This window comes from Chlorocebus sabaeus, chromosome 3, assembly GCF_047675955.1.
Source record: "Chlorocebus sabaeus isolate Y175 chromosome 3, mChlSab1.0.hap1, whole genome shotgun sequence".
Classification (NCBI taxonomy): domain Eukaryota; kingdom Metazoa; phylum Chordata; class Mammalia; order Primates; family Cercopithecidae; genus Chlorocebus; species Chlorocebus sabaeus.
Window position 1 is genome coordinate 23862555 of NC_132906.1, and position 23894 is coordinate 23886448.

General features: G+C 45.3%; 1 protein-coding gene across 1 annotated transcript in view; it reads right to left on the reverse strand.

The window, feature by feature from the left end:
• Window positions 1–7622: 7622 nt before the first annotated feature.
• Window positions 7623–23894, reverse strand: part of ERICH6B (glutamate rich 6B) — a 54552-nt gene continuing 38280 nt past the window's right edge. The window contains exons 10-14 of the mRNA XM_037986721.2: window positions 22088–22257; window positions 13141–13226; window positions 12808–12960; window positions 10936–11161; window positions 7623–7841 (exon numbers count right to left, since the gene is read on the reverse strand). Of these exons, the coding sequence (XP_037842649.2) occupies window positions 7623–7841; window positions 10936–11161; window positions 12808–12960; window positions 13141–13226; window positions 22088–22257 (854 nt within the window). The remainder of the gene's footprint in view (window positions 7842–10935; window positions 11162–12807; window positions 12961–13140; window positions 13227–22087; window positions 22258–23894) is intronic.

Below are 23894 nucleotides of genomic sequence, written 5' to 3' on the forward strand. Positions count from 1 at the left end.
TTGTGAAACTGACAATTTCATGAGTACTGTCAGCATAGTACTGACATACATAGTTGTATTGAAATTTAGTAGTATTGTATTCTTCCATCCATTTTCCAAAAATATTTGTATTTTTTCCTCTGGTTTAACAACACCGTATCTTTAAATTTTCTTCTGCTGTTATAAGTAAGACAACTTATAACTGCCAACCACAGTTGAATGTTTGGCATATAGCTTCCAGATTTTTTTCTGTTTATATTCTAAAATAACTTTTCTTACAAGATTGGGCACTTTTACACATGTTAAAGGAAATCAAGTGGGTTTTAATAGTATGTACAAACATACCCATACATATTCTTTTGCTGAACTATTTGAAAGGAAGTTGTAGTCATTGTGACACTTTACCGTTAAATTATACCCTAAATAATTCAGCATCTGTTTCCAAAGAATAGGGACATTCTCCTACATAACCCAATGCCATTATCACACCTAAAAAAGAAATTCAGTAGTATCTAATATGAAGTCCATATTTCAGCTTCTCTAATTGTACCCCCAAAATGTTTCATAGCTTTTCTTTATCCTGGGTTCAAAGTTTTACTTGGTTGTCATATCTCTTTAGTTCCTTTTAGCTTAGACCACTACTCTTAGAGTTTTCATATGCTTATTTTCTTGACATTGACTTTTTTTTTTTAAGGAAGAGTCTAAGGCCAGCTATCTTATAGAATGTATTACAGTCCGGATGGTCGTGTTTCCCATTAGCAAATTCAGAAACCCTAACATTGCAGGATATACCTTCTCACATACACGGAGCAGTTGCCAAGATAGATGTGCTGGTCCATAAGAAAACAAAACTAAAAATTCGAGTATGACCTGCAGCAGTGGCAATCCCTGCCCCCGCCCCTAGCCCTGGATATATGGCAGTATCTGAAGATGTTTGGGTTGTGACTGGTGTGTGTGTGTTAGGGGTGGGGTATTACTGGCTTCTAGTGCATAGAGACCAGGGATGCTGCTGAACATCCTGCAATGCACTGGATAGTCCCAACCACAAAGAATCATCTGGATCTAAATGTCAGTGGAGCAGAGTTGGCGAAATCCTGCTATATAGAATAGCAAGTCCCAGTCCCCAGCACTTGCTGTTCCCCTCACCTGCGTTAGTTGTCTTTGTACCTGACACATGATGTATTTTGCTTGTTTGTTTTTTGTCTTCCCTACCAGCCCAGATCACAGACTCCTTGGGAAAGGAATTTTGTTCATATGCAGCACCTAGAGCAGTGTCTGCAGGAGATGCTCAATAAGTGTTGTGTGACTTTGTTGTCCAAGTCATGCGGCCTTCCCCACATCATCCCGTTACCACCAAGTCCTGTGCATTTTCTATCCCAGACAGCTCTTTAATTTTTTCCCTCTGTTTTTCCAATACCATTGCCCTGGGTCAAGGCCCTCATTTTCAGTCCCTTCTTGGAATATTGAAATATCTTTATTGCAAGAGCCCAGTCTTATTAACAGCTCCGCGCCCCCTTACTCCTGAAATATAAAGCTCTGAACTCCTGAGGGCACAGTGGGTCTCAGGGGAGCCCCTGCCTGTGCTCCAGCCTCATCTCCTTACTGCTCATCCTCTGTATCTATTGTGGTCCTTGAGAACAAGCAACGGAAGATAATCACTGTCTAATTTGAGCAGTAAAGGACTTTACTGGGAGGATATGGGAGGACAGACTGGAGGCTGGAGAACCAGAGGAATAAGAACAGGAAGCACCATGTGGCCCTTTTTTTTTTTTTTTTTTGTCTGAAGCAGGAAGCGTTGGTTCAGACTGTCTCCACTGCTGTGGCCGAGCCTGGACTTGGAGTCACTGCAATTGCTTTCATCTTGGCCAGGCTAACTCCCCATGGGGCATGTGTGTGTGTCTGTGCATGTGTGTCTGGTTTTCCATGCTTTGAGTGCTGGAATAGAGGAGGAGGATTTCAATGTATTGCCTCTCAGCTACAAATCCACCCTTGTTGTCCTACCTTGAGATTCTGGAGCTGGACCCTGCAAACGTTTTTCCTTTACCAGCTGGTGCAGTGCTAGGCTTTGTAGGGTGCTGGAGGTATGCTGTGAGGCCCAAGGGAAGGGATCCCTTTCTGTTTCTGGTGTGTATGTTTTTCCTTCCTCATTGTGGCTGTCAGCAGAGTGGCATTCACTCTCCAGTGAGTTTTCTTGGCCTCCTAGCAGGAAGCTTCTTGTGAACCAGCTTCTGCGCCCTGGCAGCCACTTCCTGTGCACTAGCACCTTTCTGAGAGAGGGAGAGAGAGAAGGGGAGAGCTGCACTCTGCACTTGCTGGTCTTTAATTGAATTAAATTTAAATTGAGTTTTACAATTCTTTTCTACCCTTTTTAGAATTAACTTCTTAATAGTTGACATTTCACTGTCCCTGTACGAATCGTTGGCGTGGTTTCTGACAGGACCCTGACTGATGCAACTTTTTTTAGTTTCTGCGGTTGGAGGCAGGATTTCTGCCTCTTGTTACTAAAAGCTCACAAGGGCGATTCCCTCCCATAAAGGAGGACAGGGTTGGACACCCAAAAGAGGAGACCTGCCTGTCACATCTGCATGTGCTATAACCTTGTGTCTGTCCTCGATGGTGGCTTCTCTGTGTCTCTGCACATGCCATTGCCTCTCCCAGGGGCTCCCAGCAGGCACCGGACCCCCAAATCCTCTTCATTCTGCAGCCCAGCTCAAAAACAGCTTCTCGTGGCCCCTCCCCTCGCCCGAGCCTCCGTCCTTTGCTTCCACTACGCTTCTGCCGAAAAACAACATCCTTGCCTTGCTGTGCTTGCTTCTCTGATCCCCGAGTGCAGACAGCCTGTTCTCCCTTGTCTCCTGAGCACATGGTGGGTGCTCAGTGTGTATTTGTTTTGTTTTGCTTTTATTTATTAATTTGAATAGAGACGAGGTCGCACCATGTTGCCTAGGCTGGTTTCGAACTCCTGAGCTCAAGCAATCCCTCGGCCTCGGCCTCCCAAGGTGCTGGGGTTACAAGTGTGAACCACCACACCCAACCAGTGTATGTTTGTTGTATGGCCTAATCGAGTGCACTGGAAGAGGCTTCATTTCCCTTGGAGCATTCACTGATTAATTACCCATCAGAAAATTCTTACGTGTAACCTACTGGGTTAGTATTGTTGATGAACAGCCTAACTTAGTTCATTTTCATTTTTAGGGGAAGACCCTTTTTCTACCAAGTCATTGAAGACAACATGATATTGTGTCAGAGAGAATTTGTTCCCTCAGCAGTGTGGGGTCCTGGGAGGGGTCAAGGGTGTGGGGCAGAGAGAAGGTTCCAGGTTGAATTGTGAGCAGACACCTTAACCCCTGGTGTCTCAGAATGTGACATTGTTTGGAAACAGGGTCCAAAATTGTTTGGAAACGTTGCCAATGTCATTAGTTAAGATGATACACTGGAGTAGAGTGGGCCCCTAATCCATTTGACACAGACATACATACCAGGAGAACAGCATGTGAAGGCAGCCACCAAGCAGAATACCAGCAGCTGGACAGGGCTGGCACGGATCTTTTCCCAGCACCCTCAGAGGGAGCGCAGCCCACTGACACCTTGATCGTGGACTTCTAGCTTCCAGAACTTGAGACAGGAAGTTTTGTTGGTGAAGCCACTCAGTGTGTGTGGTATTTTATTATAACAGCCTCAGCAAACTAATAGGCTGGGACCTGGATTTTCCAGTTCCTGGCCAGCTGGCTACTTTCATTACTTCCTGCACAGTCTATGAGGTGCTGTTACTCACTTTTCCTTATGAAAATAGCCTGAGTGGCCGGGCGCGGTGGCTCAAGCCTGTAATCCCAGCACTTTGGGAGGCTGAGGCAGGTGGATCATGAGGTCAGGAGTTGGAGACCAGCCTGGCCAAGATGGTGAAACCCCATCTCTACTGAAAACACAAAAATTAGCCAGGTGCGGTGGTGGGCACCTGTAATCCCAGCTACTCAGGAGGCTGAGGCAGGAGAATCGCTGGAACCCAGGAGGTAGAGGTTGCAGTGAGCCAAGATCGCGTCACTGCACACTCTAGCCTGGGCGACAGAGCAAGACTCTGTATCAAAAAGGAAAAAAAAAAAAAAAAAGATAATAGCCGGCACAGGGCAGCAGTTACAACAGAAGATGGAAATCCTATTTCTGTGTGAAATCCCCTGGTTTTTAAATGTTGGCAACAAAATATTTTAAAACAGGTGCTGACCAAAGAAAACGCCCCTGTGAGGCCACCTGTTTACAACCTCTGCATTCGTGGAATCATGTTGTGAGAAGTTGTGTGAAGGGAGGAGGATCAGGGAGAGGAATTGACCGATAAGATAATAACAAGCCACTGATAACAACAGTGCTTAGACTCATAATACTAAGCACTGTTCTGAGTGCCTTATCTATGTCATCTTGTTTAGTCCTTATTCTAATCCTTATTAAACCCTGTGAGGTGTGTTCTGTGATTGTCCTCATATTACAGAGGAGGAAACTGAGTCACAGAGGGCTCATTCCCTTGCCCAAGGCCACACAGCTAAGTGTTCGTACCAAGACACAAACCCAGGGCTGATTCCAGGGCACATGCACCTCCTTCCAGTTCCGTGTGGAGAGGGCATGCGGCTATGGGTGGGGAAGCCTCGGGGCTGGGGCTAAGAGACAGTAGCAGGCTAGGGATGACTTGTGTGTTGCTGAGATCCACTTGGGAGCTTCTATCTTTGATGTGTGGTAAGGACAGGGGTTTCTGTGCACCCTGAACATAGGTGTGGAACTAACCAGGCACTCAAACTTTGTGGCTATATAAAGGGATGCTACCACAGTAGTCATTGATGGCTCATTACCTTGCAACAAAGGAACTATTGTGTGTTAGCCAATGACAGCATTCACCAGCAAGGTGTGATTGTCAGGCCAAGGAAGTGACATGTAGTGCCGTGCCTGGGACAGCCTGACTATCCTAGTCCCAGTTCAGTTGCACAGGTGACGGTTTGGGGGTGAGGACAAAGCATTAAGTGGAGGTTGGTGGTAGACAGTGGGAGAGCCTCAGGGAGAAGGGCCGTGAAGGCAGCACTTAGGTGTCACTGTTCACAGTAGAGAATGGCTAATTACTAGAGGAAGGGTCCCCTCCGCTCCCCTCCCATTCCCTCTCCTTCCCTCTTCTCCCCTCTCCTCTCCTCTCTTTTCGGACAGGGTCTCACTCTGTAGCCTAGGCCAGAGTGCAGTGGTGTGAACACAGCTCTCTGCAGCCTTGACCTCCTGGGCTCAGGTGATCCTCCCACCTCAGCCTCCCAGGTAGCTGGGACTACAGGTGCACACCACCATGCTAATTTTTTGTAGAGATGGGATTTCGCTCTGTGGGCCAGTCTGGTCTCCAACTCCTGACCTCAAGTGATCTGCCTGCCTCAGCCTCCCAAAGTGCTGGGATTCTGGGTGTGAGCCACTGTACCTGGCCTGGGTTTTTTTTTTCTTTTTTGTGAGACGGTCTCACTCTGTCACCCAGGCTGGAGTGCAGTGGTGCAATCTTTGCTCACTGCAACCTCCCTGCCTCTTAGGCTCAAGCCATTCTCATGCCTCAGCTTCCTGAGTAGCTGGGATTACAGGCATGCACCAGCTAATTTTTGTATTTTCAGTAGAGGTGGGGTTTTGTCATGTTGCCCAGATTGGTCTCTAAGTCCTGGCCTCGAGTGATCTTCCCACCTTGGCCCCCCAAATTGCTGGGATTATAGGCGTGAGCTGCTGCACCTGGCCAGGTCTGGGGTTTTCTACACCGTCTTGGTTGAGGCTGGAGCTCAGGTCATTCTGGGAAGTTTGCAGGTGTCCTGAGGTTGTATAAAATCATCCCCTGGGGGGCTGCCCAGCTCAAGTCTCTTATTTCTAGAAACAGCTGCCCCTACTCGTGCTCTGGGATCAGCTGGGAGCCATTTACAAGCCGTAACCCCACCTGCTCTTACTGCACTGGATTGGACCAAGCGTGGTCTCCTGATTTAATCAAGACCAGCTGCAGAGAACACTGGGGTGTTTTTGAGAGTGGCTGGGAGACAAAGCCGTGTGACCTGAGATGCGTAGAAAACGTCTCCAGGACAAGATGAGTGTCGAAGACTGAGAGGCAGAAAGTCGGGGTCTGCAGCCTCTCCAATCATTTCCGAGATCCACTGCATCTTCAGTTCAGGTCAGTGTTCTTATCTCCAGATGACACATTTTTCCCTTTTGTTTTAGCTATTCAAGTTGGTAACTGTTACCAGTGACCCCACGTGTCCCACCCAGTTTCTGGGGGGAGCTGGCATGTGGGTCCTTTCGGGCTCTCAGTCACCTACCAGTTTGGGGGACTGGGTTTGGGCCGGTACGGGTTTGCCATCTGGGTTTCCCTCTGGCTTGGCAGGGGTGGATGAGGTGTGATGAGTTCAGGGTTGGAGAGAGCCTCTGGGGTCGTGCAGGAAGCGTGGGGGATCCGGGCACTGGGCCACATGTAGCCTCACCTCTCTCAGCCTCAGGAGGAGGTGCTGTGTTCTGGGGTGGTGCGCAGAGGCTCCAACACCAGGAGGAACGGCTGGACCCCCCCAAAGCTGATGCATGATTTGTGCCAAGTCAGCAGCAGCTGGGAGGCCGAGACTGGCCTCCAGAGCTCCCTGGAGTAGGGTGGGGGTGGGTAGGCGCCGTGCAACAAGGTAGGATAAGGGCAGTAGCACCTGGAGAGGCCTTGCGTCTTTGAGATGCCCTGGAGTGGTGGTGGGGGCGGTCATAAACATACTCATATTATCACCACAGTGATGTCACTTTGTAGTCGAGTAGGCTGGAATGCCAGTCTTTACCATTACATACTGGTGCGTGATCCTGGGCGAGTCCTTTAACCTTTCTGCATCCCTGTGTCCTTGAGAAAATACTGCCCGCATCCTGGAGCCACAGGAGCTAGAACCTGCACAGTGCTTACACTGGGGCCCGCCTGGTTTGTGCGCAGGCTCAGTAACCACAGGGAGCGTCATGAGGAGAAAGGCCTGAGGAAGCTGAAGGGGCTTTGCCTTTGCAGCCCAAGGAAGTGCAGAGGTTCAGCCTTCCTGATTGTCTCACAGACCCTTCCCAGGAGCTGCCCAGACGTGAAGGAAGGCCCAAGCTCACAGTAATTGGAGTGACACTTACTGAGTGGCTCCTACGGTTCAGACCCTGTTCTAGGGACTGTATGTGCATTAACTAATTTAATACTCCCAACTCTGTGCTGATAGTTGCTAGTTTTAGGCCCATTTTACAGATGAGGAAACCGAAGTATAAAGCTACTTGCCCAAGATCACACAGCCAACAAAAGACAGAGCTTGGCTGTGAGCACAGTCATTGTCCTAAGTCAAGGCCAGTACTGAGAGTCACAAAAGGACAGAGTGAGTGACCGTAGAAGCAGGCAGGACAGGCATTGATATGTCACTGAAATGACAACCTGCTTCGGTGCTGTTGGATCAAGGCTATCAGGTGTTTTCTGTGCTCAGCCCCAGACTCTGTCAGCCCTCCTGCCAAAAACGTGTATTTCAAACCAAGGAGCTACGACAGGTCCCAAATTACAAACCAACTCTCATAGAACGTCAACAGGTCTTTGGGTTTTTTTTCCCTGGAGCTCCCAAGGTCTCCACCTTCCCAAGACATTTGGTGGATGCCAGAAAAGCCCCGCCCTAAAACCAGAGTTGAGAGAACGTCTTCCTCAGGTACTTGTTGTCCATCAGTGATGTACTGACCGCCTCTGTGAAGTTTTCCAGATCAGGGATGGTCACGTAATTCAGGAGCCTGTTCATTTTCCCCAGAAGGACCCGGATCTTGCAGGCTGTTGGGCCGGGCTCTGCCTGCAGGATGGTTTTCTTCTTCATTTCACTGAGCACCTCCGGGATCACAAACTGCGGGGATGCACAGAGGACTGGGTGAGAATGCACGCTGCCTGAGCGCCGTGCCCCAGACCCAGGCCGGGCCTCCTGTGGCCAGGACCAAGTGTTCCCTGAGCCTTCACCCGAGAAAGCAGATCTGTGTTCTCAGCCCCGCCACCTGCCACCTTCCTGCTGCTTCCAAATACACTCACTTGGCTGGTGTTGTGGTCATGTGGACCATGGTGATGTGGGCTGAGTCCACACCCATGCCTGGCCCTAAACCTGAGGGAAAGCAGCTCTGGTGCTCTGGCACAGCCTGCCCTCTGAAGGCCATGCTTTCCTGGGGCTACCAGGCTTCTCCCCATGGGGTCCCGACCATGGGGCTCTGCAAGGGCTGGGATGCCTCACAGTGGCTGCCTGTGAGCCCCGCCTCCACCTTAGGATCCTTGGGAGTGTATCTGGGTTTTGTTTAGATGAAGGCCTGGCCCAGGGAGGCCGCCTCTATGTCAAGTTCTGCCTGGGTCTGCAGCCTGCAGAAGACAGAGGACAGAGTCTCCTGGAGGGGATAAGATAGGACGATACCTGTGTGCTCCATCCTATGCGTATGAAATGTCTTCACACAATATTGTTATTGTTTTAGCCACACAATAACCTATGTTCATCTTATAGAAGACTATGGGCTCAGACCACAGGCTAGTGTCACCCAGGAGGTAGAGCGGCTGGGCATGGAGGGGTCTGTTCTTCCCCGGGCACACTACTGCCCGCTTGGGCTGACCCTGTGCCAGGCTCTGTCTCCTTTCTTTGGCTCTGATTAGTTACACTGTTGCTGATTTGCTTCATTTGGGACACGCCTTGCACAGGCACAGCTGCCCCTCCCCGGGATTCTAGCTCTCCAAGGCGTCAGGCCCCCTGGTCTCTCTGTCCACAGCAGCCCTTCCTGCAACCTCGCTGGGCACTGCCTTCCTGTCCCCGCCCTCCTCCCTTCACCATTCAAAGGCCAGTGCCCCAGGCCCTCATGTTGTCCAGCCCCAGCTGGTCCCGGCCGTGGCAGGAGTGCAAATGGCCACTTGGGCTTGGTAGTGCTGGCCTCCTCTTCACTGGATTGGCTGCTCTGAGAAATCCAGGATAGGCAAAGATGCTGGGATGTCGTTATTCACTTGCAAAATAGGAGGCCTTGCCAGGCGAGGGAACCTGGCGGGGGCCAGCAGGCCAGGCCTGTTTGGAACTTTCGCAATTTTAGCACTCAAAGTCCCATGTCCCAGGAAACTCCTCAGTCCTGAGCAAACTGGCGTGTCTGGTCACCTGAAACCTAGCACACTCCCTCCTTTCTTCTCAGCTACTCTGCACACAGCTGCATCTATTCTGCTAGAGTCTGCTGTCATCAGCCCACTTCTCCATCTGCCTCATTCCCAGGGGACATGTCCATCCATCTGTCTGCCAAGGCAGTCCTGCTCCCAGGGGCCCTGGGCACCTCTCTGGGTGGGGGGTCTGTAAAGTGGAGCCTTCCATGTGGAATAGCCTGGGGGAGCTGAGCAGGAAGAGAACCTTGCTTAGGCCTCACTGGGGGAGCCACGGACACCCTCATTCCTTTCCTTGACTCTGGTCCTCAGGAAGGGTCTCAGGAGCCCACCTTCTTCCCCCATTACAGTTGGAGTTCCAGGGGTCCAGCCTCACCATTTGGAGTAGGTGGAACTGTGTCCCCCAAAAGTGACGTCCAAGTACCCCAGTGCTGGGGAACGTGAGCTTATTTGGAAGCAGGGTCTCTGTGGATGTGACTAAGTTAAGGCTCTCAGGATGAGCTCCTTCTGGATTTAGGGTAGGCCCTAGATCCAACTACTGGTGTCCTTTTAAGAAAAAGGAGAAGGAGGTTTGACACAGACACACAGAGGAGAAGGCTGTGTGAAGGTGGAGGCAGACACTGGAGTGATGCTGCCACGAGCCAAGAACACCAGAAGTCATCAGAAGGTGGAGAGCAAGGAAGGGTCTCCCATTGGAGACTCTGGAGGATGGTGGCCCCACAGACACCTTGATCTCAGACTTGGCCCAGAACTGTGAGAGAACAAACTTCTGTTGTTTCAGGCCTAGTTTGTGCTGATGTTTTCCAGCGGCCCTAGGAAACAAATACAGCATTGATCCTCTCCTGCCTGCCTGGGCAGTGTGCCTCAAACTTCCAGGGGATCATCTGTCTAGAGGAGAGTGGGTTTGGGGAGGAGGGAAGAGGACACAGCAGCAGGCCTGGGGACACAGATTCCCCCTTGTTTCTGGCCCTGACTTCTGACATGGCCGCTGCGAGTGTCAAGTGAGATAATGCAGCATGACATCTGTGTTTTATTCTCAGGATCATATCCTGAGCTCAAGTGACCCTCCTGCCTCAGCATCCCAAGTAGCTGGGGCTACAGGTGCGAGAGCCACCACACCCAGTTAATTGTATTCATTTATTTACTTATTTATTTTTTGAGACAGGGTCTGGCTCTGTTGCCCAGGCTAGAGTGCAGTGGTGTGATCTCAGCTCCCTGCAACCTCTGCCTCCTGGGTTCAGACAATTCTCCTACCTCAGTTTCCCAAGTAGCTGGGAATAAAGGCGTAAGTCACTGGGATCAGCTAATTTTTTTGTAGTTTTAGTAGAGATGGGGTTTCACCAGGCTGGCCAGGCTGGTCTCGAACTCCTGGCCTTAAGTGATCCACACGCCTCGGTCCTCCAAAGCACTGGGATTACGGGCATAAGCCAACGCACCTGGCCCATGCCCAGTTAATTTTTAAAATTTTTTGTGCAGAAGGGGTCTCGCTATGTTGCCCAAGCTGGTTTCAAGCTGCTAGGCTCAAGGGATCCACCTGTCTTGGCCTCCCAAAGTCCTGGGGCAACAGGTGCAAGTCATTCTTCCCAGGCTAGCCTGAGCATTTTGATGTGAATTTCCTCAGAGCTTAAGCTCACAGTGCTGGGAAGTTGCATGAATGCATTTGTGTGTACTTAAACATCAGGTAAAGCAAAGTGGCCTTGTTTTTTATACAGGTTGGCATATGTAGAACAAGCCTGGAGGCCTGTGGCATGGGCCAGTCTAAGCCAGCAGTGGCCTTTGTACAGGTGGGCACCCCACCTGGTGGAGGGTGTGGGGAGTCATGACCTTACCTTGTACCTGGTGCCCAGGTTTAAACAAATCCGCTTCTGTTCATAGGCGAAGCAGAAGATGATTTTATCCTGGCTCCTTATTTGTACCTGGATGTACTCATTGATTTTCAAGGAGATGGGCTGGAGAGGGGGTGCATGGACATGGATGTTCAGATTCCACCAGTTCCAGGCCTTCTGACGTTTGTCTTTGGGGAAGTAGTAGCCCAGGTTGGAGCTCAGGTTCAACCTGCACCAAGAGAAAGCATGTCAGGCAGCCAGGGCGCTCAGCCCTGGGCCTCTGCTCCTCCTCCTCTCCTTCCCTTTCTTTTTCCCCACTTGGCCACAGAAAGCCTGACAGGGACTTGATGGGTAGGAGAAGCTCCAATATGGACAACCAGCCCAACACCAGGCGCTGTCCTCTGAGCTGGCCTCACTGTATGGCCCTGTCCCACCCTCCTTCCCTCTCCTTTAGTTCCTGGCGGGTGCAGGCTCTTCCTGCTCACAGCTTTGCCATGCTCTGCCCTCTGCCTGCAAAGGTCCCTTGCCCCACGTAGCACGGCTGGCATCTACTTATCCTGTAGGTCTCAGCTTAGACATCACCTCCTCAGTCTGAGCAGCCCCCCGGTTCCCTGTGGGACTCTCTGTTGCCATGCCTTGTTAGTTTCTTTCATGTAATTTACGAATAGATACGGTAAGTTCTCATTGTTCACTGTATTATGTTCTAGAAAGCCAGTGATTTAGTGAATAACAACCCATAGCTCCTAGGGGAAATACGCACACAGACACAGCTCACATAGGTTATCATCTTAAATCCTAAAAGCAGCCCATCCTGCTAGGTGCTGTTTTTTTTGTTTGTTTTTGTTTTTAATTTTTATTTTACAAAAAAGAATAGGAGGCTCAGAAGTGTCATGTGACTTGCCCGAGGCTGTCCCAGTGACACGTGCTGGAACTGGGATTCAAACCCTGTCCCACCAGCCCCAGAACTGCAGTTTCTTGCACTACACTGCCCCGTGTAAGGACACCTGTGTCCTCTGGTTGCCTCTGCAGGAGAGCTGAGCAGAAAGGCAGAGCGCGGCCTTGTTCAATCTCAGCCAGCAGTGTGCACACTGGGAAATCAAATTTCCCACTGCTCTGGGCACGTCCCTGGCTCCACGTGAGTCACATATTATACATGTGTGTATTTCCCCTAGGAGCAAGGGGTTCAGTATCGGCCAATGCAGTGTTCTCAATGACTTTATAGACTATAACTACCATGAATCATGAGAATTGACTGTATTTGTCCATCATAGACAAATATATATATATCCCCACACCACGACCACTTAGAAGAGGAAGGGAAGGAGAAAATCCTGAAAAGAGAGTCCTTTACCTCAAAGAGATGGAGAAACATTTTGAAGTGACTGAGTGGTCTTGAAGTGGCAAGATGGTTTTCCACCATTACCAGAAATGGGAACTTAGAACTAAGTTCAGTAATAGTGAAATATTTAGAAATTTGCCTTTTGGACCATGGACTCTGTATGCATATGTCTCCAAACCCTCACCAAACCCTTCTCTCTGAGGCACCCAGAAGAGGGAGGCACTGGGTCTTCCTAAGGAAATTCTCACAAAGGTGACTCTCAAGAGGTGTTCAGGAGATGAAACCAATAGAATGTGGTGGTTGTGGAGGCTTGACGGCTATTTCACCCATGGAGGAGCAATGGTGCAGTAAGAATATTGTGCCTCCTCTGCAGTCAGGGACCTCATGGACTGGTCCATCATGGTGCTCATTCTCTCATTGCCAACACGTGTAACTCTTATACAGGGAGGGAGGAAGTTCACACAGTCTGTGAGTCACGCTTTGTCCAGCTGCTTCTCCATGGGCAGGAGTGTTAGGGACTCAAGACCCAAGCTTACCAGATGTCACTATTTTCATCATAGAAGGTAGCATTGCCTGAGTTGTTGATAAGGGCCCGGATCCACCCTTCTAGACTGTCTTCCAGAATGATGTATGTGAACTTTTTCATTTTCACATATAAGATGAGCATAGCCAGGTTTCCTGATGGATAACTGGGAGAAGGTTAAGGCACAAGCAGTCAGTCCTTGGGGTCCCCTGGAAAAGGTAGGGCTCTACAGATGATGTAGGCCTCGGTCAAACCCCACACCTCAGTCCAACCCCACACCCTGAATCATAGACATTTTAGGTGCCAATATATGTCAATACGAGCATCTCTGTGCTTCTGTGGATACTGTATCTGGCCTGTCCCATCAGGAAAGAGAATTTGATAGACATTCTTGTTGGGGTAGAGAATTAATTTTCCATCACCTTGATGCACCTGAGAAGAAAAGACAAGTCTATGAAAAGTGTGAAAAGTGCATGGGTACCAACTGTCCTACTGCACAGCATGGTGTTGACCCCATCTGCTTGCTCTCTGATGTCACATGCTACCTCCCCAACTTGCTGGGGAGCTGCGGGGCTTCAGTTTACTTGTCTATACAATGAGGAGGCTGAACTGGATCTGTGTGTGTGTGTGTGTGTGTGTGTGTATGTAGATTTTAAACTGTCATTTCAATCACCCCAATGGTTATTGATTGTATTAGTTTCCCAGGGATGCTGGAACAAAGTCTCACAAACTGGGTAGCTTACAATGACAGAAATTTAATCTCACTGTTGTGGCAGCTGGAAGTCTGAAATCAAAGGGTCCCCAGGGTTGGTTCCTTCTAGAGGCTTTGAGGAAGAATCTCTTCCATGCTTTTCTCTTGGCTTTTGATGCTAGACAGAGATCCTTGACGTTCCCTGCCTTGTGATGCATCACCCCAGTCTCCGCCTCTATCTTCATGGGGTGCTCTGTGTCTTCACATGGCTGTCCTCTTAGGAGGACGCCATATTGGATTAGGGCACACCCTACCTCAAGAAGACCTCATCTTCACTAATTACATCTGCAAAGACTATTCCCAGATAAGGTCACATTCTGAAGCACTGGGGGTTAGAACTCTGACATGGCTCTTTCGAGGGAACACAGTTCAACCCATGACATTGGTAAACTCAAGTTTTTAATTTCTTCTTCAATCCGTTTTTGCAAACTGTTTTTCTAGAAAATTGTTCATTTTACATAAACATTCAAATTTATTGTCATAAAAATTGTAAGTTTATACTGTTCTAAAGAAATCTCTGCTGTCTCTGTGGTTATGCCCCTGTGTTCATTCTCTATATTATTTATACCTTCTGAATCAATCTTGTCAGAAAGTTTGCCTATTTTATTAATCTTTTCAAAGGACCAAGTTTTGGTTTGTTTATTCTATTATTTCTTTGTTTTCTATTTTATCGATTTCTGCTCATATCATTATCATTTATATCCTCTACTTTCTGTGGAGTTTCTATGTTATTCTATTTTATTTTTCTAATTCCTGGAATTGAATGCTAAACTCTTCTGCTTTTGTCTGTCTTCTTCTTCAAGATCTTCCTCCTCCTCCTCCTTCATAAGAGAAAGCATTTAAAAGAAAGCCCCCGACACCTAGTATTCCCAGGCAGTCTTGCATCCAAATAGTAACCAGGCTCAACTCTGCTTAACTTCTGAGATTAGACAAGATTGAAAGCATTCAGGGGAATATGGCTGTAGATTTTTAAAATATGTGTTTAAAGCTGTTATGGTTTGAATGTGTCCCCCCAAAAACATGTGTTGAAAATTGAATCCCCAGTGCAATCGTGTTGGGAGATGTGGCCTAATGGGAGGTATTTAGGTCATGGGGGCGCTAACCTCATCAGTAGATTAATACCAGTTATAAAAGGGCTTGAGGTTACGAGTTTGATCTCTGGCTCTCATTCTCTCTCTTGCCCTCATGTTGCCTTTCCCCCATGGGATGATGAAACAAGAACCCCCTTGCTACGTGTGACCCCTCCATCTTGGACTTTCCAGCCTTCAGAACCAATAAATTTTTGTTCGTTGTAAACTACCCAGTCTGTGGTTCCCTGTTACAGCAGCACAAAACAGACTCAGAAAAAAGCTGTAACATTCCCCTCAATTTACTGTTTAGCTGTTTCCCATGAATGTAGTTATTTACCTTTCATTTTACTCCATTCTAAATATTTTCAGATTTGACACACAAGTTATTTACAAGGGTGTTCTTAAATTTGCCAATGTATAAAGGACTTTTGGTTGTGTTATTACTATTCTTGATTAAAATGCACTGGGGCAAGAGAACATAGCTTATACAGTATCCATTCTTTTGTGTTTGCTGAGATTTGTTTTGTGACCTGGCATGCGATCAATTATAATAGATGTTTTGTTTGTGCTTGGAAAGGGTGTGTGTCCTCTAATTGTCCCCTGTCCCCATGTTGGTGGATTGTCAAGACCCATTGTTCCCCTGCTTCCTCAGCACACACACCCGGCTCATATACTCTTCTGGTTTTGTAGTTTTCTCTTTATTTCTGGTATTGGCTATTTCCTTACTTTCTTACATTCTCTGTTCTGCATTGAAAAGGATGCTGCTTCTGTTTTATTTCAATTCCCAGGTGTCTGCAGCAGGAAGGCTTTGCAGACCATCTAGTACCTCACATTAACCTAACTAGAAGCCAGATCAGTGATTTTCAAGCTATTTTTAAGTTTTTTTCAAAGAAACAAGAGTTTATTTTTCTAATCAAGTGACACAGCTACTGAATCTTAAGGCCTCAACAAATGTTGCCTCTTATTGTCATTGAACAACAAGACCTTCTATTTTGATATTCCAGGGAAATAGAGATTTCGTTTCTCCAGTAGTTTCCATTTGCCAAACAATCATGAGTGATGGTTTAACATGGTGGCTACTGTTTTCAGGAGATTCCATCAGATGATTCCTCATTTCTTGTGCAATAGCTATTGAAAATTTTTTATTAAAAGTTCATCCATCAGGACTTCTCTATTGTGGTTGGCCACGGTGTCCTGTCTGACTGCTGAATGATATTCCTGAAATATCATGGATATTCTTTGCATTATTTAAAAATATTCTGTAAGCAATCCTCTGAGCAGGTAGTCTCTTCGGGTTTTAGCTCTCTTGTTGTGAAGTCTTTAACTCAGTTAAAACAGTTTTCTGGAAATTTCTTGTAGTTGCAAGACATTCCTTAAACTGTTTTATCTGATCAGATTCTGGTATTTGTGCAACCATATTCTTTTAGTATGTTTATTAGTCACCATTTTTGACACATGAGTTTCCTTTCTGTTCTGGAAAAGCAGTTGTCCAATCTTTGCTTGAATGTCTCCAGTGAGACCTGATTTGTTAGGTAAGTGCTGACTCTCCCTTCTGACATCGGTATGAAGCTGGGGACCGCATTGCCAGTTAAATCTAGGGGTGGAGGATTGGGGTCATGATGGGCGCTGTGGTCACTGGATGGGCTCAAATTATTATTGTAAAAGTTGAATAATTCTTTGTCCAAAAAAGCTTATAGCAGAATGTAAAATTTAAGGTGATAAGAGACAGATACAGTTCTGTTTGAGAGAAAGCTGTCTGTTAGTTTTCACCTAGACATCGGGTAGGAAGCACTCCTCAAGGTGGCAATGATCATATAGCCAACATACAGTGGCTGTTTCCTTATGCAGAGCACTGCACTAAATACCTTAATTCCACAGTATACTGACCTCACAAAATATGCACTATCATTTATTCCTGTTTAAGAGAGGCTAAATGACTTACACAAAGTTATCTAGTGAGAAGAGAGCCAGGCTCCAGCAATCTGACCCCCAAGATTCAGATTTATCCCTGATGCTGCCTCTAACCATTAAGCTTCCCATCATCTGGGACATTCAGTCTACAAAGCACTGCTTTTTTCTTTAAACCTAAAAAAAGCCCTTTAAAATTTTTTTCTTTCTTTAATTGATAATTAAAAATTGTATATATTTATGTTGTACAACATGATGCTTTGATATATGTATACATTGATTGGCTAAGTCAAGCTATTTAACATATGCATTACCTCATATATGTTTTGATATGGTGAGAAAACTTAAAATCTACTCTCTTAGCAATTTTCAGGTATGCAATATATTGATATATTATCATATATAATATCAATATATCAATATATAATATCAATAATATCTATATACTATATCAATCTATAATCTATAATATATAATCTATATTTTATATATAATATATAATCTCTATATTATATAAGCTATAATATATAATCTATATATAATATATAACATATAATATATATAATATATAGATATTACATATAATATATATCAATATATAACATTAGCTTTAGTCCCCATGATGTACAATAGACCTCTTAAACTTATTCCTCCTGTCTAGTGGAAATTTTGTATCCTTTGATCAACACCTCCCAATTTCCCTACTCCTCAGCTCCTGGTCACTCTGTTTCTATGAGTTTGATGTTTTTAGGTTCCACACATAAGTGATGTCATAAAGTATTTGACTTTCTGTGCTTGGCTTATTTCTCTTAGCATAATCCCTTCCAGGTTCATCCATGTTTTCACAAATGACAAGATTTCCCTCTTTTTAAAGGCTGAATAGTATTCCCTTGGGTATATAGACCACGTTTTCCTTTTTCATCCATCCGTTGATGGAGACTTGGTTTAAAAAGTGCTTTGTATCATACCCACAGTTGGTTTGCCTGGTGACCTGTTGGAAATGTCCAGATACTTTTCATGGTTAGTGGGTATTTGTCACTTAGGTCTTATTTTCAAAAGCCACCCAAAAGCCAGAGTTTCTTGAGATGCTTTCTGTTTGTCGAATTCACTTGTCATGTAATGAAATTTTTCTGACGATAAGAACCCCATGGACAAAGCAAAATCTTTTACACAGAGCTGGAGTTGGCACATGTTCTCTCACTGGGAAATACATAACAAACGGCATGTCTAAGAGCCTGAAGCTCATCAGCATTTGCTTGGGGACAGAATAGGGTGCAAGAGCTTAAAGTGCAGAGTGAAGAGACTATGTCTCTGGCCTTTCCTGCAGTCCTGCAGGCGGGACCCCGAGCTGTGCCAGAGCTGTTCAGCGAGCTTGCCATGGCTGGTGCGAGGCCCTGGGTCCTAGACTGGAGTGGTTGGATTTGGTCTGCACACCAGCACACACAGAAGGTGCTGCACTCAGCAAACAGCTTGGGATTTACTGCCTATTTGTAAAACAAACAAACAAACAAAACCAAATGTGCCACTCCCTGCCATACCTCATGGGTGCTTGGTGCAGCCTACCATGAATGGTAGGTGAGAAAGGATCCTCTGCTTAGAGATCTTGGTGAGAATCTTCCTCTTGGCTGCAGGGAGGACATTTTAGATGCTAGTGGGGAGGGGGTGCCATGGAGGGTAGATGGTGCCAGAGTGTGGAAGAACATGGAGTTATATAGCCTAATTGGAAAAATAAGCCAAGTAAGTTTTCTTTTATCTATTAGAAGATGTGAGGCCAGGGATAGGAGAAAGCTGAAGACTTTATATGAGGGCTTCCAACACCCTTACCATTGTCTGCTACCACCTGGAGAGTCCCCTTCTCCTGTCCATAGGAGTTCTGACTGGTCCCACAGACTTCCCTTCTCAATGAAGGCCCAAGAGTTGAAGGAATACCGAACTTCTCATTCCTCGTCTGGAGGCCAGAAAGGTCCATACCTTGGTTTTAACCGTATTTGTTTCCTACTCTCTTCCACTTTTGCCACAGTTGGGGCCACACTCACGATGTAAAGCTGTCCTATCGCTTTTCCTCTTAGTGCAAGCTATTCCATTTCCCAGCTCTCTTGCAGCTAGCCGGGGTCATGGGACCCATTCTGGTCAATGGAATTTAAGGATTTTTTCTTCTAGTTTTGTGAAGAATGATGATGGTATTTTGATGGGAATTGCATTGAATTTGTAGATTGCTTCTGGCAATATGGTCATTTTCACAATATTGATTTTACCCATCCCTGCGCATGAGATGTGTTTCTATTTGTTTGTGTTGTCTATGATTTCTTTCAGCAGTGTTTTGTAGTTTTCCTTGTAGAGATCTTTTACCTCCTTGGTTAGGTATATTCCTATGTATTTTTATTTTATTTTTTACAGCTATTGTAAAAAGAGTTGAGATCTTGATTTGATTCTCAGCTTGGTCACTGTTGGTGTAGAGGAGAGCTACTGATTTGTGTACATTAGTTTTGTATCTGGAAACTTTGCTGAATTATTTTATCAGTTCTAGGAGCTTTCTGGAGGAGTCTTTAGGGTTTTCTAGGCATACAATCGTATCATCAGCAAACAGCGACAGTTTGACTTCCTGTTTACCAGTTTGGGTGCCCTTTCTTTCTCTTGCCTGATTGCTTTGGCTAGGCCTCCCAGTACTATGTTGAAGAGAAGTGGTGAGAGTGGACATCCTTGTCTTGTTCCAGTTCTCAGAGGGAATGCTTTCAACTTTTCTGCATTCAGTATTATGTTGGCTGTGGGTTTGTCATAGATGGCTTTTATCATATTGAGGTATGTCCCTGGTATGCCGATTTTGCTGAGAGTTTTAATTATAAATGGATTCTGGATTTTGTTGAGTGCTTTTTCTGTGTCTATTGAGATGATCATGTGATTTTTGTTTTTAATTTGTTTATGTTGTGAATCACATTTATTGATGTGGGTATGGTAAACCATTCCTGCATCCTTGGTATGAAACCCACTTGATCATGGTGGATTATCTTTTTGATATGTTGTTGGATTCGGTTAGTTAGTATTTTGTTAAGGATTTTTACATCTATATTCACCAGGGATATTGGTCTGTAGTTTTCTTTTTTTGGTATGTCCTTTCCTGGTTTTGGTATTAGGGTGACACTGGCTTCACAGAATGATTAAGGGAGGATTCCTTCTTTTTCTGTCTGTGGAATAGTGTCAGTAGGATTGGTACCAACTCTTCTTTGAATGTCTGGTAGAATTTTTTTGTTGGTAATTTTTAAAATTATTTCAATCTCACTGCTCGTTATTGGTCTGTTCAGGGTATCTAATTCTTCCTGATTTAAGCTAGGAGGATTGTATATTTCCAGGAATTTGTCTGTCTCCTCTATGTCTTCTAGTTTATGCATGTAAAGGTGTTCATAGTAGTCTTGAATGATCTGTATTTCTGTGGTGTCAGTTGCAATATCTCCCCTTTTGTTTCTAATTGAATTTATTTGGATTTTCTCTCTTCTTTTCTTGGTTAATCTTGCTGATGGTCTATCAATTTTATTTATCTTTTCAAAGAACCAACTTTTTGTTTCATTTTTTTTTTCTTTTTATTTGTTTCAATTTCATTCAGTTTTGCTCTGATCTTGGTTATTTCTTTTCTTCTGCTTGGTTTGAGTTTGGTTTGTTCTTGCTTCTCTAGTTCCTTGAGATGTGACCTTAGATTGTCTATTTGTGCTCTTTCAGACTTTTTGATGTAGGCATTTAGGGCTACTAACTTTCCTCTTAGCCGCCTTTGCTGTATCCCAGAGGTTTTGATAGGTTGTGTCACTGTTGTCGTTCAGTTCTAAAAATTTTTAAATTTCCATCATGATTTCGTTGTTGACCCAATAATCATTCAGGAGCAGGTTATTTAATTTCCACATTTGCATGGTTTTGAGTATTCCTTTTGGAGTTGATTTCCAGTTTTATTCCACTGTGGTCTGAGAGAGTGCTTATGTAATTTCAATTTTCTTTAATTTATTGAGACTTGTTTTGTGGCCTATCACATGGTCTATCTTGGAGAAAGTTCCATGCACTGATGAATAGAAAGTATATTCCACAGTTGTTGGGTAGAATGTTCTGTAAATATCTGTTAAGTCCATTTGTTCCAAGGTATAGTTTAAATCCATTGTTTCTTTGTTGACTTTTTGTCTTGATGACCTGTCTAGTGCTGTCAGTGGAGTACTGAAGCCCCCACTATTATTGTGTTGGTGTCTATCTCATTTCTTAGGTCCAGTAGTAATTGTTTGATACATTTGGGAGCTCCAATGTTAGCTGCATATATATTTAGGATTGTGATATTTTCCTGTTGGAGAAGGCCTTTTATCATTATATAATCTCCCTCTTTGTCTTTCTAAACTGCTATTGCTTTAAAGTTTGTTTTGTCTGACATAAGAATAGCTACTCCTGCTTGCTTTTGGTGTTCATTTGCGTGGAATGAATGACTCTAATATTTTGAGACTAGTTTTCACTCAGATCTTTGTATAATAGTATCAGTCTTTATAAATACTACCATATAATAGATTTTTTTATAGGCTTCATTTTTTAGAGTAGGTCATGGAAAAATTGAGTGGAAAGTACAGTTTTCCATATATGGACAGCCTCCCCAACCATCAACACCACCCCCACCAGAGAGTGGTACATTTGTTATAATTGGTGAATCTACACTGACACACCATTATCACCCACAGCCCAGAGTTTACACTAGGGTTCTCTCTTGATGTTGCACATTCTGTGGATTTGGACAAATGTACAATGACGTGTATCCAACATTGTGGAATCATACGGAAGAGTTTCACCTTTTCATCCTTTCTTGCCCCCATCCCCTAGCAACCGCTGATCTTTTTACTGTCTCCATAGCTTTGTCTTTTCCAGAATGTCATATAGTAGGTATCATAATATGTAACCTTTTCAGATTGGTTTCTTTCACCTGGTAAAATGTGTTTAAGTTTCCTCCATGTCTTTTCATGGCTTAATAGCTCATTTCTTTTTAGTGCTGAATAATATTTAATTGTATGAATGTACCACAGCTGATTTATCCATTCACTGTGTGATTGATTTTTGATATGGATTCTAATTTGTTAGGGGGATGGATCTATATATATCTTTTTCTTTTTAGAGGCAGGGTCTTGCTATGTTGCCTAGGCTACTAGGGTACAGTGGCTATTTACAGGTGTGATCATAGCACACAGCAGCTTCAAACTCCTGGGCTCAAGTGATCCCCCTTCTCACCTTCCTAAGCAGCTGGGACTACAGATGTATGCCGCAGTGTCTGGCTGAGGCCTATATAATATACATTTCCTTTATTCTACCCTCAAACCCATTCAATTGCCTAATAGAGACTCTGCAGGCAGAAGACTCTCAATAAATCCTAGTAAAATTCCTAGTCAGTCTGCCAACAACCCACATACTCAGGTGTACCTCTGATATCTTGGATGCATTTTTGTGTTTACATTGTGTGTTGTTCCTTACAAGTCTCTGATGGTGTGTGCACACCTCACCGGAGCCAAAAAAAATCCTGTGCAAAGTGAAAAACAGCAATGTACTGCCCCTCTTACCACTGTCTTCTTCTGTATCCATTCCTTATCTCGTTCTAATTTCTTCCTACGACGAACAACACGTTGAGGCTTTTGGACTTTTTTTGTCTCATGCTTCTCAGGTGTTGGTTCGGTCATTGGTTCGGTCATTAAACGAAATGTGAAAGTGGTCATCTCTGTTACCTTTTGAGCTGCCATTCAATTCAGGGATTGCATCGAATAAGATTTTGGTGGGAAAGAGAAAGGAAACTTAGATCTGTCTCTCTCAAGGTGCCAAAGGGAGTTTGAGGGTTTGGGAGAGCTGCCATTTTTCCCCAGTAAGGAAGGTTGTCGGGTAGTGGGAAGATTAAGGCCTTTGAAGAGAGAAATGTTGGGGCTGACATTCCAGCTCACTCTGTTTGGTCACACATTCACTCAACATGTACTTATCAAGTGCCTAGTGCATGTCAGCCCAGTGCTGGATGCCTGATATGGCAGTGACAGTCAACCTGTACAGATGTGGGGGTATGAGTGGGTGACGCAGTCATAAGCCAACTACAACGTAATGAGAGGAGCACTCACCCAGCGAATGGTGTGGCTGCTAATTGAAAAAACAGGTGAAAGTCAGGAAGTCATCAAAAAAAGGTACAATGGAAGTGTATATTAACATGTCATTTCAAAGGTAAGACAAAGTACAGGTCTGATGAATGGGCTCTGTGATCATTTTTGCTCAAATCACACCAATAATTGATTGACTGATGGACTGAGACAGAATGTTGCTCTGTTGCCCAGGCTGGAGTGCAGCGGCAAGATCTTGGCTCGCTGCAACCTCTGCCTCCTGGGTTCAAGCAATTCTTGTGCCTCAGCTGGGATTACAGGTGTGTGCCACTACACCTGGCTAATGTAGAGACGAGGTTTTGCCATGTTGGCCAGGCTGGTCTCAAACTCCTGGCCTCAAAGGATTATTCTGTCTCAGCTGCCCAAAGTGTTGGAATTATGGGCATGAGGCACCACACCTGGCTGAGTTTTGTTTTATAAAGCATTCCACTTAGTTTTCATTTCTTAGCAGCAAGTTTTTTATATTCATTTTGTCCATTTTTATGACAATTGAATTTTGAAACTAAACTAGTAAGAATAACTGAAAAACAAACCTAGTGTCTTTTGACAAGTGCTTAACACAGCAGTGGGAGCTGAGTGGTTGGAGCTGTGGTGAGGGGCTTCTAGCTGTGTTATCAGCCAATGTGTTCTCGGTGGGGGTGAGGAGCCCCAGCTCACTGCTTAACGGGGAGGTCAGTTAGGAGAGCGCCGTGTGTCCCACCACTGAGGTCAATACAGGCTTCCATGAGAGCTCATGGGAGGGAACTTAACCGGGCTTTGAAACTGAGAAGATTTCCACCTCCAGTGGAAGGTAAATCTATAGCATGCAACGGAGGAATCTCAGCATAAGCACTGTGTGGTTGGAAGCTGGAGTGGGGATGGGTTAGTGGTGACACAGGATTCAGGAGAGGCAGGCAGGGCCCACAGCAGCTATTCCTTAAGAGTTAGGTCAGGGGCATGAATTGGTACCGGGGGTAAAACTACTCTATTGAGAGGGAATCAGGCTGAGACAAGGCTCAGCAAGAAAAAGTACCATGATTGATTAGCTATGTCTCCCATGAATATGGCTGCCATTTTCATGTTAATTGGGTCCAGTCACCTGGAAGATATTCCGTGTTGTAGTTTTGAATGAAGATAGCTTAGTCCCTTCACTGAAGCCTTCCATGATTAGATCCATGAAGCTGATAACTTCCATGATTTGCAAATCTTAATAACTGCACACCAAATGCCTTTAGTCTCTTGGTAAAGAAGC